Source organism: Gopherus flavomarginatus, chromosome 17 (assembly GCF_025201925.1).
Source record: "Gopherus flavomarginatus isolate rGopFla2 chromosome 17, rGopFla2.mat.asm, whole genome shotgun sequence".
NCBI classification, from domain to species: domain Eukaryota; kingdom Metazoa; phylum Chordata; order Testudines; family Testudinidae; genus Gopherus; species Gopherus flavomarginatus.
The window spans coordinates 6,357,648-6,371,419 of record NC_066633.1 but is presented as its reverse complement, the minus strand read 5'-3'; the positions used below and the strand labels follow the sequence as shown (position 1 = coordinate 6,371,419).

The window sequence follows — 13,772 nt, the reverse complement described above, 5'->3', positions numbered from 1 at the left end:
AGGCTCTAGAAAGCTCTCCAGGGCAGGCTCTCTGTTGAGGCTTCCAGCCTCTGCATAGCAAATATCTTGGGAACAGTTTCTCTGCTGGTAATGAGGCTCTCCTGCTTCTGGCTGGAACTCAGCAGCACTGACTGGTCCCTGCAGAAGTAAACCATGAGGAAAAGCACTTCAGGAGCCTGGTGAAAGTTCAGGTACCTACCCCTGGTACTGCAAAGGAATCTACGCAACTGTGGCAGCGTCCCAGGTGGCAGCCACAGTGTTGTCCTATTAGAATGTAACAAATCCCTGAGTGGTCTTGTCTCTCCATGATTCCAGCTAGTCTTTTTCTTCTTCTCTTCCTCCTCCTTTTTCCTAAGGCTTGTCTACATGGGGAAGTTTTACCAGTTATACTGCTGTAATTATAGCAGTATAGTTAACAGGTGTAGCTATACTGGTACAATCCCCCTTGTGGACACGTATTGCAGAATAAGGGTATGTCTGCACTACCCGCTGGATCGGCGGGCAGCGATCGATCCAGCCAGGATTGATTTATCGCGTCTAGTTTAGACGCGATAAATCAACCCCCAAGCGCTCTCCCGTCGACTCCTGTACTGCAGCTCTGCGAGAGGCGCAAACAGAGTCGACGGGGAGCCCCGTTTGAGAATACTCTGTCCTTTGCAGCTGAGTCTCTGAAACATCTTCAGTGCATCTTGGAGAGTTGCCAGTGGCGAGGAATTCGCTAGGATAGCGAGGTGCTAACCCAGGAAGAGCCCTATAGTTGGGCAGGGACTTTGAGATCAATTGGGAAAGGAATGAGGGCACTAGAGCGCACAAGCACGAGTGCAAATGGCTCACGTTGGCCTTTGGTGCTTAAGAAAAGAGCTGCAGGGTGTGTTATGAGCTGCTGCTTCTGCATGGCATTCACATGCAAGCCCAGGCAGAGCAAGTTCCACCACCGGCATCTGGAGAGGCCATGGATAACAGAGGTTAGGAGAAATTTTCTCCGCTCATGGATAAACTAATATGCAGAGAGGGCCCCTGTCTGTTTTCCAGCCACAGCAAAATGCCTATCCCACCGAGCTATTTAGCACAGCCAGTCACAGTCACTTCCACTCATGCCTGCTGTTGGCACAGCACCATACCCTCGCTGGTGACGTCAGGCTTTTGACGTCTCAGCCTCGCAGTCCAATGGTACTCGTGACCAACACATCAGTTCAGCGCGCTGTTTCTGGGCTCATAAAACCACTTGCCAAAAGCACTTGCCCACTCTAAATAAGACAAGAGAAAAAGCCCCCCACATCCTGCCTATGGGGGGAATCGGCAAGATTTTCCATTCTTTTTACAGCGACAGCCCGCTATACTAATAAAAAAAGCCTAGTGAAGCCATTTGTCACGGGGAATGTTTAGAGATACAGCGTGCATGAAAACTGTTTAGTATCCAAACACATCATCGGCTTGTCTCTGTAAGTCTTCATTCCAATCAAAACCAGGTTCCTCTTTCTTGTGACTATAAATGGTCTGTGTTGAGAGAATTGAGAGCAGGGCAGTTCTGATGGAGGAGAGGGCTCTGCACTGTCACGCTGACTGGACTGGCTCACAACTGTGAATTCCTGCCTCAGGGCAGACTGGCAGAAAGCAGGGTAAATACCCCAAACAGGTGGTGTTTTACAGTTAGATTTCATCAAGCCAGTGACAAATGTGAGCTCCTGGGGCGCTACACCAGTCTTACCATGGAGTCACAGACAGACCCTCAGCCTCTCCAGCCTCTTTTACCTCCCAGACCAACTGGACTTTGTGATTAAAAAGCCACTAAAATCACATCACATCAGGTTGCTCCCAATTGCAAAAGATCAGCCACTTATCGCAGATGAGTTGGCACTCTAGATCCTAGACAATGCTGGTAGGCAATTCTTTAGTAAACTAACTATAGGTTTATCAGCTAAGAAAAGGAAATGAGATTTATTGAGAGGTTAAAGCAGGTAAAATATATGCACAGGTGAGTCACAGTTTGTAATGCCAAATGGTGGCAGTGATGTAATAAACTGCCAGTTTCCCAAAAGTCTTTTCAGGGTAGCCAGATTGTCCCTGGGGATCACCACTTTGCATCAGTACACTTCCGTGTAAGAGTCCAAACAGTCCAGAGATGAAAGATCTTTCCTTGAATCCATATTTATAGCTTCTTCTGATAGAACACAAGCTGACAGTGTCTCTACCCAAGTGGGCTTTTCCTTTGACGACGGTGAGCGAGGAACGCACTTTGAGCCTCTGACCTGTGGCCATCACACACAGTGACCATCTGCTTTGAAATGAGCATGTTTTCTGATAAAGTCCTTCATTAGCATTTCGCAAGGCTTCCTTGATGGGTTATTTAATTACAGGGGTATGTACAATGCAAATGTTTGCTGCTGCATTGTAACAGGATACAGATAAGAGAAAACAATGCAAGTAACATCCCATTGCTGTTTACGCTTCATAAAACTAAATACACTCTGCTTCCTTCAGCAATCACTTTGATCTATACTAATACACAAGTGAATTGCCCTGAACACATGCTGGCATGACCAGGCCAGCGGCACAACTACTGTCAAGTACTTTGAGATGCTTGGACAGGAAGTGCTTTAGGGTGAGATTTCAGCAGCTCTTAAGTGAGTTAGGAGCACAAACCTCAGCTGACCAGCAACAGGACTCGTGCTCCTGGGCCATTTTTAAAAGCTTTGGGAAATCTCACCCTTAGCAATGCCAAGTAAAGTAGTGAGAAAGCTCTCTGGGGATGCACCGTGTAAGACGCAGGGTTCCCTGGAAAGCACACCAGCATTTGGACCCAGCCTTAGTATATGATCAGTCACAGGGAAAAGGGAGTGAACTTTAACATCACACACTTTTGCTTAGGGCTCTGCTATAAAAAAATAACCGAATAATCCCTCTCCACCAACCCCAGCCCCACCCTAAACCAGACCCAATCTGCACCCTGACTGCAGAGAAACAGGTCTTCAGAAGCCCTATGCTTCCTATGCAAACCTGGCAAACTTGATCTACGGGAAGCAAAGCAAAGCCTGTCCCAGCCCCATGAGGTGCTGGGATCTGTCCTCACATTTCCCCAGCTCACTGGCAGCACGCTAGCTGCATTCAAGGCCCCATCGAGCCCGTCCCAGTCCTGCTGGCTTCGTGCAAGAGCCAAGGCCAGAGGGCAGATGGGCTCCCAGAGAAGGGAACATTGGCAGACAGGTAGAGAGGGTGAGCAAAACCTCCTCTGGAGAAACCGTCCCAACTAACTGAGTGCTCCTGGCTCAGGGGGACCAAACAGCAGAAGGGTTGCTGCACAATGATATAGCCTGGCCTCCCATTTAGACGTGTTGGGGCTGACGCCCCCACCCAGCCCAGCTGGCCCCCCTGAGCGTTCTCCTACTTTACAGAGCAGCTAAGTCATGGCTTCCCCTTACCCAGCCCCAAGATTAATTGGCATCAAGACCCATAACAATAAGAATACAGCACCTTGCATCCCAGGCTTGTATACATCTTTACAGTGATGGTTTGTGGCTCACACACCTTGGGTGAGGTAGGCAGGCAGTAACCATCTTACAGAAGAGGAAACTGAGGCACAAGATGTCAGACAGCTAGTCTGCAGAAAAGCTGGGAAAAGAACCAAGGTGTCCTGACTCTCAGTCCTTCCCTGAGGTATATTGCTTAACTCTGTAACGCCCTTTGGAATCCAAGCGGTATTCAAAATGCTACAGGAAATAAAGTGCATTGCAATGCACAGGGTTTTGCAACTCTCAAGGAGAAAGCATGGTCAGGTGGTTTTAAGACACTAGCCCGGGATTTGGATTCAGTTCCTTGCTCCTGTGTAACCTTGGGCGTAGTTCCTGTGCCTCACTTCCCCACCCGTAAAATAGGGGATAATATCTACTGCACAGAAGTGTTGTGGGGTTAAGTACGTTAAACTCCGAGCAAAGAAAACGTCTCTTTGTTGGTGTCCTTCACTGACAGATTTCACCCATTGGAGGCTTTAAGCGACAGTCTTCACTAAAGGACAGACTTTGTGGATTCTCATCTAAAAAGTCCAGCCAATGGCAGCTTCCAGGGAGCTGGTGCTGCAGCGTTGTACTGTGACCCAGAGGACACATCTCATTTTACCTCGTCACGTTAGCATCTAGGGTGGGATTTGCTGGATCTGAGCTAAAAAAGGATCATGTAAATGAGGATTATAGCTTAAAAAGCCCACCCACGCGCCCATAAAGCAAACTGCAGCACTGCTGCATCGGGCTTAAGCAGAAGGAAATCGAATGAGAGTTTTTTGGAAGAATGACTGGGGCAAGAAGTTGCCATGAATTATCCAAAATAATATGGCCATGACATACAGATGCAGTCTGGAGTAAGAGGTCCTTTTTAAGCATGTGTGTAAGGGGCTCAGCACACATAACCAGGGCCAGTGTTTCAAAATAACTCTGCACCTGAAGTGTCACAGAAAGGGCCATTGGGTGCACAGCACTTTTATAAATCTGGCCCCACACATGCACCCATACACATTATTACATAGACCTATACATACAAAGAGGCATGTGAGTACCTGTGCACACACACACACACACACACACCACACACACACACACCGAGTACTGATGAGTGCATCAGACTGTCTGCTATGGTGCCGTCATCATAGGGATGTCTCAGCACCTTACAAAAGGGCAAATCAAAATACTACCCGTAGCTTTTTGTGTATGAAGAGGGGCAAACTCTAGAAAGAGGGGTACATCACCCCCTGCTGGAAAGTAGGGGAAGTCACAAGCACCCCATTGCAAATGAATATTTTGCTATACACTCCAATCCTTCATGGCAACCACCTACATTTCAAAGCGAGAAGAGGCAGACAGATAAAGAACAAGGGACAAAGCTCTGTGTAAAGAGAGAAACCAGCCATAGTAGGGAAACCAGCCCACACTCATTTATTCCTGGCCCCAAAGCATGCGTTTGTACAAGCGTATAACCCTTAGCCTGGCTACTGACTGAAAACAAATCCAATCAAACCCCGCCTGCTAGCTCTTCACTGGATATGGGCCATCAGCCATGAAACATGGGACACCCCTTCAAATACAAGCCAGGAGATCCCCTTCAGCTTTCAGCCCAGGACACTCCTGAGCTTCTGGTCCATTCTCTACTGGGGCGGGATCAAAGGGGCCATGTTCGGTGCTTGCAAGGGATAAACTCAGGCTTGTTCTTCTGTAAATTCTGCCACCCTTTCTCACGCCATGTGGCTTTGCGGGGTACATTAGGCTCACACCATGCTGTTGGCGCAGCGTGCAGAACAGATGAGAAGAACCCTAAGCTTCTGCCCATATTACAGACAAAGAGGTGTAGAAGAAAAACCTCAGCCTGAAAAGCCAGAGCAGGCTGAGATATAATGCGTCCCGTTCTATGCAAGGCCAGAGAAGATGTGAAAGGGGCTTTTGCCTCGGGAGTGCACTGTCCGATTTCCCTAAAGGCGTTGGGAACAGTAATTCCCTTGTCTGTGTGCACATTTCTATGGTAGAGGCTTGGGAGCTTGCACATGTATAAGACAAGATAGTCAGAATGGCCCCTTCTAACCTTAAAAAAACATATCCATGTGTGTGTAATTTAGGGTCTGACCCTGTAAACACTATGGGTTTGTCTACACTTGGAAATTCACCAAAATAGCTACTCTGGACTAATCCTTTGGGTATAAATCCTGCAGTGGATGTGCCTAGAGCCATTTCAGTACATTTCAAAGTGCCAACAAGGTCCTGAGCAGAGCGCACCCTGTCTGCAGGATTGGAAAGTACTCAGGATAGCAACTTGTCTTTTGGTCCACAACGTGCGACGTTCCTCCCTGTGAAATAGCAATAAATAAAAAGTTTGCATGTGTGCACACACGTGCGTGAGCACTGCTACCCCTTGCTGGCCAGTGAGTGTGTGCAGGCCTGTGCATTTGGGGAGGAGAAAACCAAAGGGGTTACAAGTTCTGGTTCAGACCTGAATCTCAGCGTCAAAGCAACTCCCCAATTGCCAACCCTTCTCCCCCTCCGCCCACCCTCACCTCCCAGGGGCGGCTTGCAGACAGCTTGGCTTTTCTGCATCAAGACTTCCACAAGGTCACCATCCATCAGTGATGTTCAGTGGGGGCTTTACTACCACACACAGCAGCCTATTTACTCGCTATTGTATTCCTGGGGGGACGCGGTTTGCCTGACTGCTTGCTGGAGCTGGGCTTTTGTTTGGTTTCGGGCTGCAGGTTTGTGTTAAAAATACAAGGCTATTTCTGGCAGAAATGTTTTCTCTTTCTCTGTGTTCCTTCTGCTGCCCCCGTGCCGCCGCCTCCTCTTTGGCTCACTGACCTTTGTTTTCCTAGCTGGTGACCAGCCTTGCAGGGGTAAACAGAAGAAAGCGCTCTTCCTAGTAGACTCCCATTTTCCAAGGTGCTACCTGGGACTGGGATATCAACTCGGAGAGTTCTCTTAAAGGGACACAGTCCTAATATCCTATGTAGGGCGGTGTGTGGCTCCCAGCCCTGGGCTCTGACCAGTAGACTGACCGCAACCCAGGGAACCCAAATGCAACAGTCGAGATAAATCCAAGTACCTCAAACCCTAGGGAAGTTTTGAGTCTAAATCTGAACTTTGCAGCTCAGATTCATTTCTAGCTCATACCAAAAGCTTTGGTTTCCCCTATTGTTTTTAGTGTTTTTAATGCTAATAAAATAGGCCCTTTGCTTGTTTGTTTTTTCCGCATTTGGACTCAAATGTTCCACCGTAGGATTTTGTGCGAGTGCATGAGAATGGAGCATTCCCATGGAGCCAGCATGGCTTAGCAGTGCCCATTTTATTATTTAAATCATAACTGTCGCACGGAGTGCAAAACAGCCACTTAAGGAATCATAAAAACATGATAAAAACATAAGAACGGCCATCCTGGGTCAGACCAATGGTCCGTGTAGCCCAGTAAGTATCCTGCCTTGTAACAGTGGCCAGTGCCAGATGCTTCAGAGGGAATGAACAGAACAGGGCAATTATTGAGTGATCCATCCCATGTCATCCAGTCTCAGCTTCTGGCAGTCAGAGGCCAGGGACACCCCTGGAGTATGGGGCTGCAGCCCTGACCATCCTCTAAGAACTTATCTCATTCTTGCTTGAATCAGAGCTCATCATTTGAGATCACTCAGTAAAAACATTTCAAAGCCACCTTGCCCGCAATAGAGAAACCTGCAGGTGCTTGCGGGTCTGACTCCCCCCCGCCATACTGAACACAGAACCCACACAGCTGCAGGAAGGCTCTACAGGGTAACCCATTACCTCCCTGTCAGAATGGAAACCGGTACCAAAATAACTGTGCTGAACAGCTTGATGTTCAGGGATAACAATATATACAAAAAGACACCAGCAGTTTCCCAGACTGGGACCCTTCTGACACCAAACGCCGTAACTGCCAGATGACACCACCACAGCCAGTAACTGAACACAACTGGCACCAGCTTGTTTATTCCCAGCTTCCCACTGCGGAGCTCCTCTGCTGACCATGCTATGCAGTCACCGGCGAGCCCTCACAGAGGAGGGGCTGGCCTACGCTCTTCCTTGCTCTCTGAAAAGCACATAATGATGCTCAGCTGCTTCCCAGGGCCTACCCAGAGCTCTAGCCCCGAGGAGAACATCAGCACCAGCCCAGGGATGGGCTCAGAACAAAAAATGGGCCAACCTTTTCCAAAAGCAACTTGTGATTTTGGACACTCAAGTGGGGACTCCTAAATAGGGTCTGATTCCCCAAAAGTGCTGAGCACTCGCTCCCTGAAGAGCAAACGGAGACAGCCAAAACTGCTACAAATGTTGGCCTCACACACTAACACTCCCACACTTAGGAGAAGTTCACGTCCCCTCTCCAGTAAAAACAGCAAATGGAAAACAACCATAGGCTCTTTCACATCATCACAATTATTCACAATTATTAACAATAATAATCCACAGCTCTTACATAGCACTTTGTACCAGTATATCTCATAAGGAGATCTTTATGAAGGGAAGTCAGTATCATCATCTCTATTTTAAAGATGGGGAAATTGAGGCAGGGAGCGGTGGATTGACTTGCCGAAAGTCACACATCAGGCCAGTGGAGAACTGGGAATAAAACCCAGGTCTCTGAAGTCCAGTGCTCTATCCAGGTCCAGGCCACACTACCTCCTGCCTCGCCAGGCTACACATGTGACAAGAACGAACATTTTATTAAAAGCTCAAAGAGCTCTGTTGGGAAAAAACCCCAAACCCTCATCTTCCTACCGATTGAGACACCTGGAGTCGGACATCACTGGCATCCAATGGTGACGTATTGGAATCCTGGAATTTCCTCTCTGAACCGGACTGGATCTCCTGGTATTTCTTGGATCTCACAGGCAGAGACAAGAAGTCCTTTCCCGTGATCTTCAGATTTCCCATGTGGTGACTATCCCCATTCTGCTCCTTGGGAGGACAAGAAACGGTTATTGCACAAATCATTCAGCTGAGGCTTAACGTGGGGATTGCAGGTTTACACCTAGAATCTGTAAGAAATTAACCTAGAGATTAGCAGCCATAATCGCACATTTCTGCTGGTGTCAGGGAGTGTTAGGCATAGACAGTTTTAGAACATTATAACGGCGATACTGGGTCAGACCAATGGTCCATCTAGCCCAGTATCCTGTCTACTGATAGTGGCCAATGCCAGGTGCCCCAGAGGGAATGAACAGAACAGGTCATCATCAAGTGATCCATCCCGTCACCCACTCCCACCTTCTCGCAAACAGAGGCAAAGGACACCATCCCTGCCCATCCTGGCTAATAGCCATTGATGGACCTATTCTCCATGAAGGTATCTAGTTCTTTTTTTAAACCCTGTTATAATCTTGCCCTTCACAACATCCTCTGGCAAGGAGTTCCACAGATTGACTGTGTGTTGTATAAAGAAATACTTCCTTTTGTTGGTTTTAAACCTGCTGCCTATTAGTTTTATTTGGTGACCCCTAGTTTGTGACTGATGCACCACTGAGTAGCAGACAATATGCATTACTGGAGAGGACGTATCATTCACAGGAAACAAAATTAGTCCAGGATGGGAACGGGTGGGGACTTGTGTTCTGTTTAGAGAGGGAGGGATATTTTAGGTGTGTGTGTATATGAGTCGAGACCAGTAATATATTATATTTACCAGGCACACAGATAACCATCCTGCAGGCCTGGCTGCAATCCCAGGACAACGAATTAAGATGTGATTGGAGGCAACCACCACATCAGAGAGGTCTTGTAGTTGCCTTCTCTCTTCCTGACTGTCAGCTCTCTACCTCTATAGCTGCTTTTCAAAGCCTGCTCAGGTCGGTCAGTTCCCCTTCCCCAAAGGGGCCTGATTCCTTGCTGGAACAATACTGCAAAACATCTGAGTGGTGTCAACTAACAAATAGGACCTGGGACTTTCAAAGATATCACCCGTTTGTAGCAAAAGCACAAACAATCCTGCACAAATGTCTTGGCCTAAATCACTGATGCAGCACGTGACACAGAGGCAGCATCTTCCTCTACACCACCTAGCACATGGCCAGTGCTCAATAAGGATAATAAACTGGATGCAAAGATTTCCTATAGGAAACCGAGGAAAACCCAGCAACTTGGTCACATTTCAAACTTCTCAGAGAGAAAAACTATCAGGTCAGGCAGATGCATGTGACTCAATCATTCTGAAGCAACTCCCCAGAAATTGATTCAATCACTTTAATTCCATCAGTAGTGGGTGTAATTGTCATAGAAAAAACCATTTACTCTACAGATAGTAACAGGTATCTCTCTGATTTGCTAACACAAAGCGTCCTTAGAGCTCAACAAAGGAATCAGCTACTGCAGGAGCAGAATCACTTCCTTTCCATCCACTTGCTTCCACACCTAGGGAGATATTCTTCCTTTTCATCCATCCATCCTCCAGGAGCCCAGAACAGATCAGGGTTAGAGGCGAGTAATAACCCAAAAGGCAGAGGTTTTAGTTTTGTCTGAACAGAGTTGAACTAGCTAAACTTCCTGAATCTGCAGAGAGGGTCGGGGGCCTCCCAAGAATGGGCTTCCTGGAGGTGGAGTATTTTGGCGCTTAGTCTGGACAGGACCAAGAAGAGCAGAGGCACGTGGGTTCCAGAGAGAGGAGATCAAGCTGCAGAGATTTAACCTGGATCCAAGTTTTGAACGTCCCAAAGTTCAGGAGTCGTTTGGATGAGGGATTTTGATCTCTTGATGGCTCTTAGTTCTATCCACATTTGCTGGCAAAGCCCTATTCTTGAATCCTTTCATGCATCTTCACCAACCTCCCTCTGTTGGGAAACCACACGCAGTAGCTCTTCATATTGACAACAAAAGACACTTCTCCAGAGAAAGCAGAAAAACAGGTGAAGGCGCTGGGTCAGCATGGAATAACACTTTGTTATTTTAAATGCATGATTCAACCCCACCACGAGCTGGTTTCATTATCCCCTCTGACCAAGGGAACCTCCTTTGCCCAGTGGAAGGACAGGAAGGGTTGAGGCTGGGTTTTGAAAAGACTCCACCAAGGCTCTGTCTACACTACATATGTAGAGTACAGGCACTCCGTGTGGGGCTACATGCCGCAGTGAAAGGCGCTGGTAGGGGGCACGCAGTGGGACACTATGCTACTAAAAATGGCATGGAAAACAGTGACTCTGGACAGCAGAGAAACAAATCAGCCATAGGCTCCCAGTGCGATGCTGTGACAAAACAGGCTAATGTGATCCTTGGATGCAGGGGTGGCTGGAACAATTTGTATAGTGGGGGTGCTGACAGCCATTCAACCAAACTGCAAACCCTGTATATGATGGAAACCACTTCAAGCCAGGTGGTGTGGCAGCACCTCCAGCACCCCTGTTTCCAGCACCTACACGTCTAAACAGGGAAGTACTGAGTCAGAGGAGAAAGGTGATTTTGTCTCTGTACACAGCATTTGAGAGATCCATACTGGAATACTGCATCCAGTTCTGGTGTCTAAATTTCTAAAAGGGTGCAGGAAAGAGCCATAAAAATGATTTGAGGGCAGGAGAAAGTGCCACAGAGTGAGAAACTTAAAGAGCTCAGTGTGTTTAGTTTATCAAGAAGAAAATGGAGAGGTGATTTGATTACAGCGCACATGTAGCTTCATAGGGAGAAAATACTGGATACTAAAGGGATCTTTAATCTGGCAGAGAGAGACCTAACAAGCAGGGTGGATTGATTTATATCAAAGACATTTAAATCAACCAATTTTAATGATGATTAAAATCAATTATTTAAATTGAGGTTTACTCCTTGCTGATTTAAATCATCCTTTGCATTTCTACTTTTTAGTTATTTTACTAAAGAAAGGGTGATCTCATTGGTTGGTAACCACTAAAACATGTTGATTTGCAGCTAAATATAGCATTTACACTAAATTTGGTACTACTTTTTCGTAACGAGGAGGGTATACTGTATCTATACAAATTTATTTAAGCAATTATACAGTGTAATTTATATAACTTCATTTATTCAGAGTCTTAATTTTTACATTTTTATATTAGAATATGTTTAATGATGCATTTCTTATTTACTGGATGATGATTAATGTATTTATTTGTGATTTGTATTCATGATCTATCTGGATGGTAATACAAATTCAATTAAAATGCACAAAAAAAGCATTTCTCTGACATAAACAGAAGTACCTTAAAAGTGCTGGATACATAACCAAAACGTTTATTAAAACATATTTTACATTTTAAGCTAAATGAGCTATTAAACAAAGGAAGTATTATCTGTAGTTAACGAACTGAACAGCTTGTTTTTGGTCACCATGTCCTTCAAGGATTTTAGAACTAATAGATCTCATCTCTCACACCTAGTTTGTATTCATAGATTGGAAGAGGGAAACAAGCTTTCCTGTTTTTTTCAATTCTCAATTGGTTCCTTAACTTTGAATGAACAGGTCATTGAATTGAACTGGCTGAATAAACTAAAATGAAGAAAATATTTCCGCACAAGCAGAAGAGGCTACTGTTGTCAAAAACTGATTTAATACTTCAATGAACTCGGGTTCCGGGCGCTGACCCAGTGACTTCCACCAGTTCAGTGGTCTGACTTTCTTTAAAACACCTACAGCAAACAAGTACTGCTTAGCATTTTGGGGGGGTATTTAATTTAATAGATTATAATAAGTTGAGGCCTTAACATAGGTTGTCAATTTTATATTTAATTTTCAATAGGTTTGTTTTAAAAAAATAAACCGGTATTAAATTTAAAAAATCCTTTAAAAAAATCATTTATTTTTATCCACTCTCCATCCAACATGATCCAAAAGCTGGAAGTTAAAACCAGACAAATCAAATCACATAACAGAGCACAAAGTTTTAACAGGAGAGTGATTAACCATTGGAACAAACTCCCAGGGGATGGGGCGGATTCTCTATTCACGATATCTTTAGATCAAGACTGGATGCCCTCCTGGAAGATGCTTTAGTCAAACAAGTTACTGGGTTCAATACAGGGTAACTGAAATTTGAGGCCTGCTTTATACAGGAGATCAGACTAGATGATCTAAAATGATCTCGTCCAGCCTTGACAACTATGAATCTGTGAAAGTGTCCAAGGGATCGGGGCAGGAAAGGGTGAGAGAATTGGGTGATGGGGTGGAAAAGGGGCTGGGGAGACTGAAGAGATGAGATAGAGATGTGAGCTTTAATCTGATCACTCTTCCCCCACTGGGGGCTCAGATAGGGTGACCAGATGTCCTGATTTTATAGGGACAGTCCTGATTTTTGGGTCTTTTTCTTATATAGGCTCCTATTACCCCCCACCCTGTTCTGATTTTTCACATTTGCTGTCTGGTCACCCTAGGCTCAGAGCGGATGCCCCCCACCTGCTATAATCACATTCCCTCCAAGTGGGCTGAAGAGCAGAAGGAACAAGGCATCTGAGGCCGCCCAGGAAGAGACCAAAATACACTCTCTCATCAAAGGCCACTTAAAGGAGAATGGGAGAACTCAGCCGCTGCCTGCTGACAGCTCCCATTTACTCCAGCCTCCCAGCAGGATCTCTGGAAGCTCATAATCCTGCCTGAGGGCTCAGCTATTACACTAAAGCACGCAACAAACCACACATTAGCGAGAGAGTCCCCAAGGCCATCCGGTTACTCAGCACTAACTATCTCTCAGATGCTCATTCAGACGCCTCTCTGATCTCAAGCGCCGTGGCCTGGACGTCACAGCTCCCGAGCCAGAGCAGCAGGCTGGATGCTGCGCGGGGGAGGCTGGCACAACTAGCACCACTCCAGCTGCACAGCACAATGTGTCCCGGTCAACGGCTGGGTGAATTAACAGGGCAGCTATCTCATCAGGGACTCAAGAGGTCTGGGGTCAGACTTACAAAGGTGTTTAGGTGCCTAAAGATGCAGACGGACAGAGTGGCGCTGGAACAGTTTTTATAGTGGGGGTGCTGAGAGCCATTGAACCCACTGTAAACCCAGTAAACCATTTTCAAGCCGGGGGTGCGTTAGAACTCCCAGCTCCAGCACCTACAGATGGACGCCGAGCAGAATTTACACAAACACCATAGCAGGTTAGGTACCTGATTTCCACTGAAAGCCAGTGGGAGCTAGGCACTTGTGTCAAACTCCACTAGGAACCCATCCACATCTTTAGATGCCTACGTATCTTTGGAAATCTGGTCTTTGCTTGCTAGGCCCACACTGATCTGCAACCTTGGGTGAACCACATCCCCGCTCTGTGCCTCAGTTTCCCCATCTATAAAGAGGAAGGG

At 46.4% G+C, this 13,772-nt stretch overlaps 1 protein-coding gene across 11 annotated transcripts in view; it reads right to left on the bottom strand.

Moving 5' to 3' along the window:
* Positions 1-13,772, bottom strand: part of GPSM1 (G protein signaling modulator 1) — a 146,564-nt gene that overhangs the window by 32,321 nt on the left and 100,471 nt on the right. For 10 of the 11 annotated variants that reach the window (XM_050926970.1, XM_050926961.1, XM_050926963.1 and 7 more), the window contains one exon: positions 8,259-8,438. In XM_050926970.1, the coding sequence (XP_050782927.1) occupies positions 8,259-8,438 (180 nt within the window). The remainder of the gene's footprint in view (positions 1-8,258; positions 8,439-13,772) is intronic. The other variant, XM_050926960.1, reaches the window with a different exon arrangement.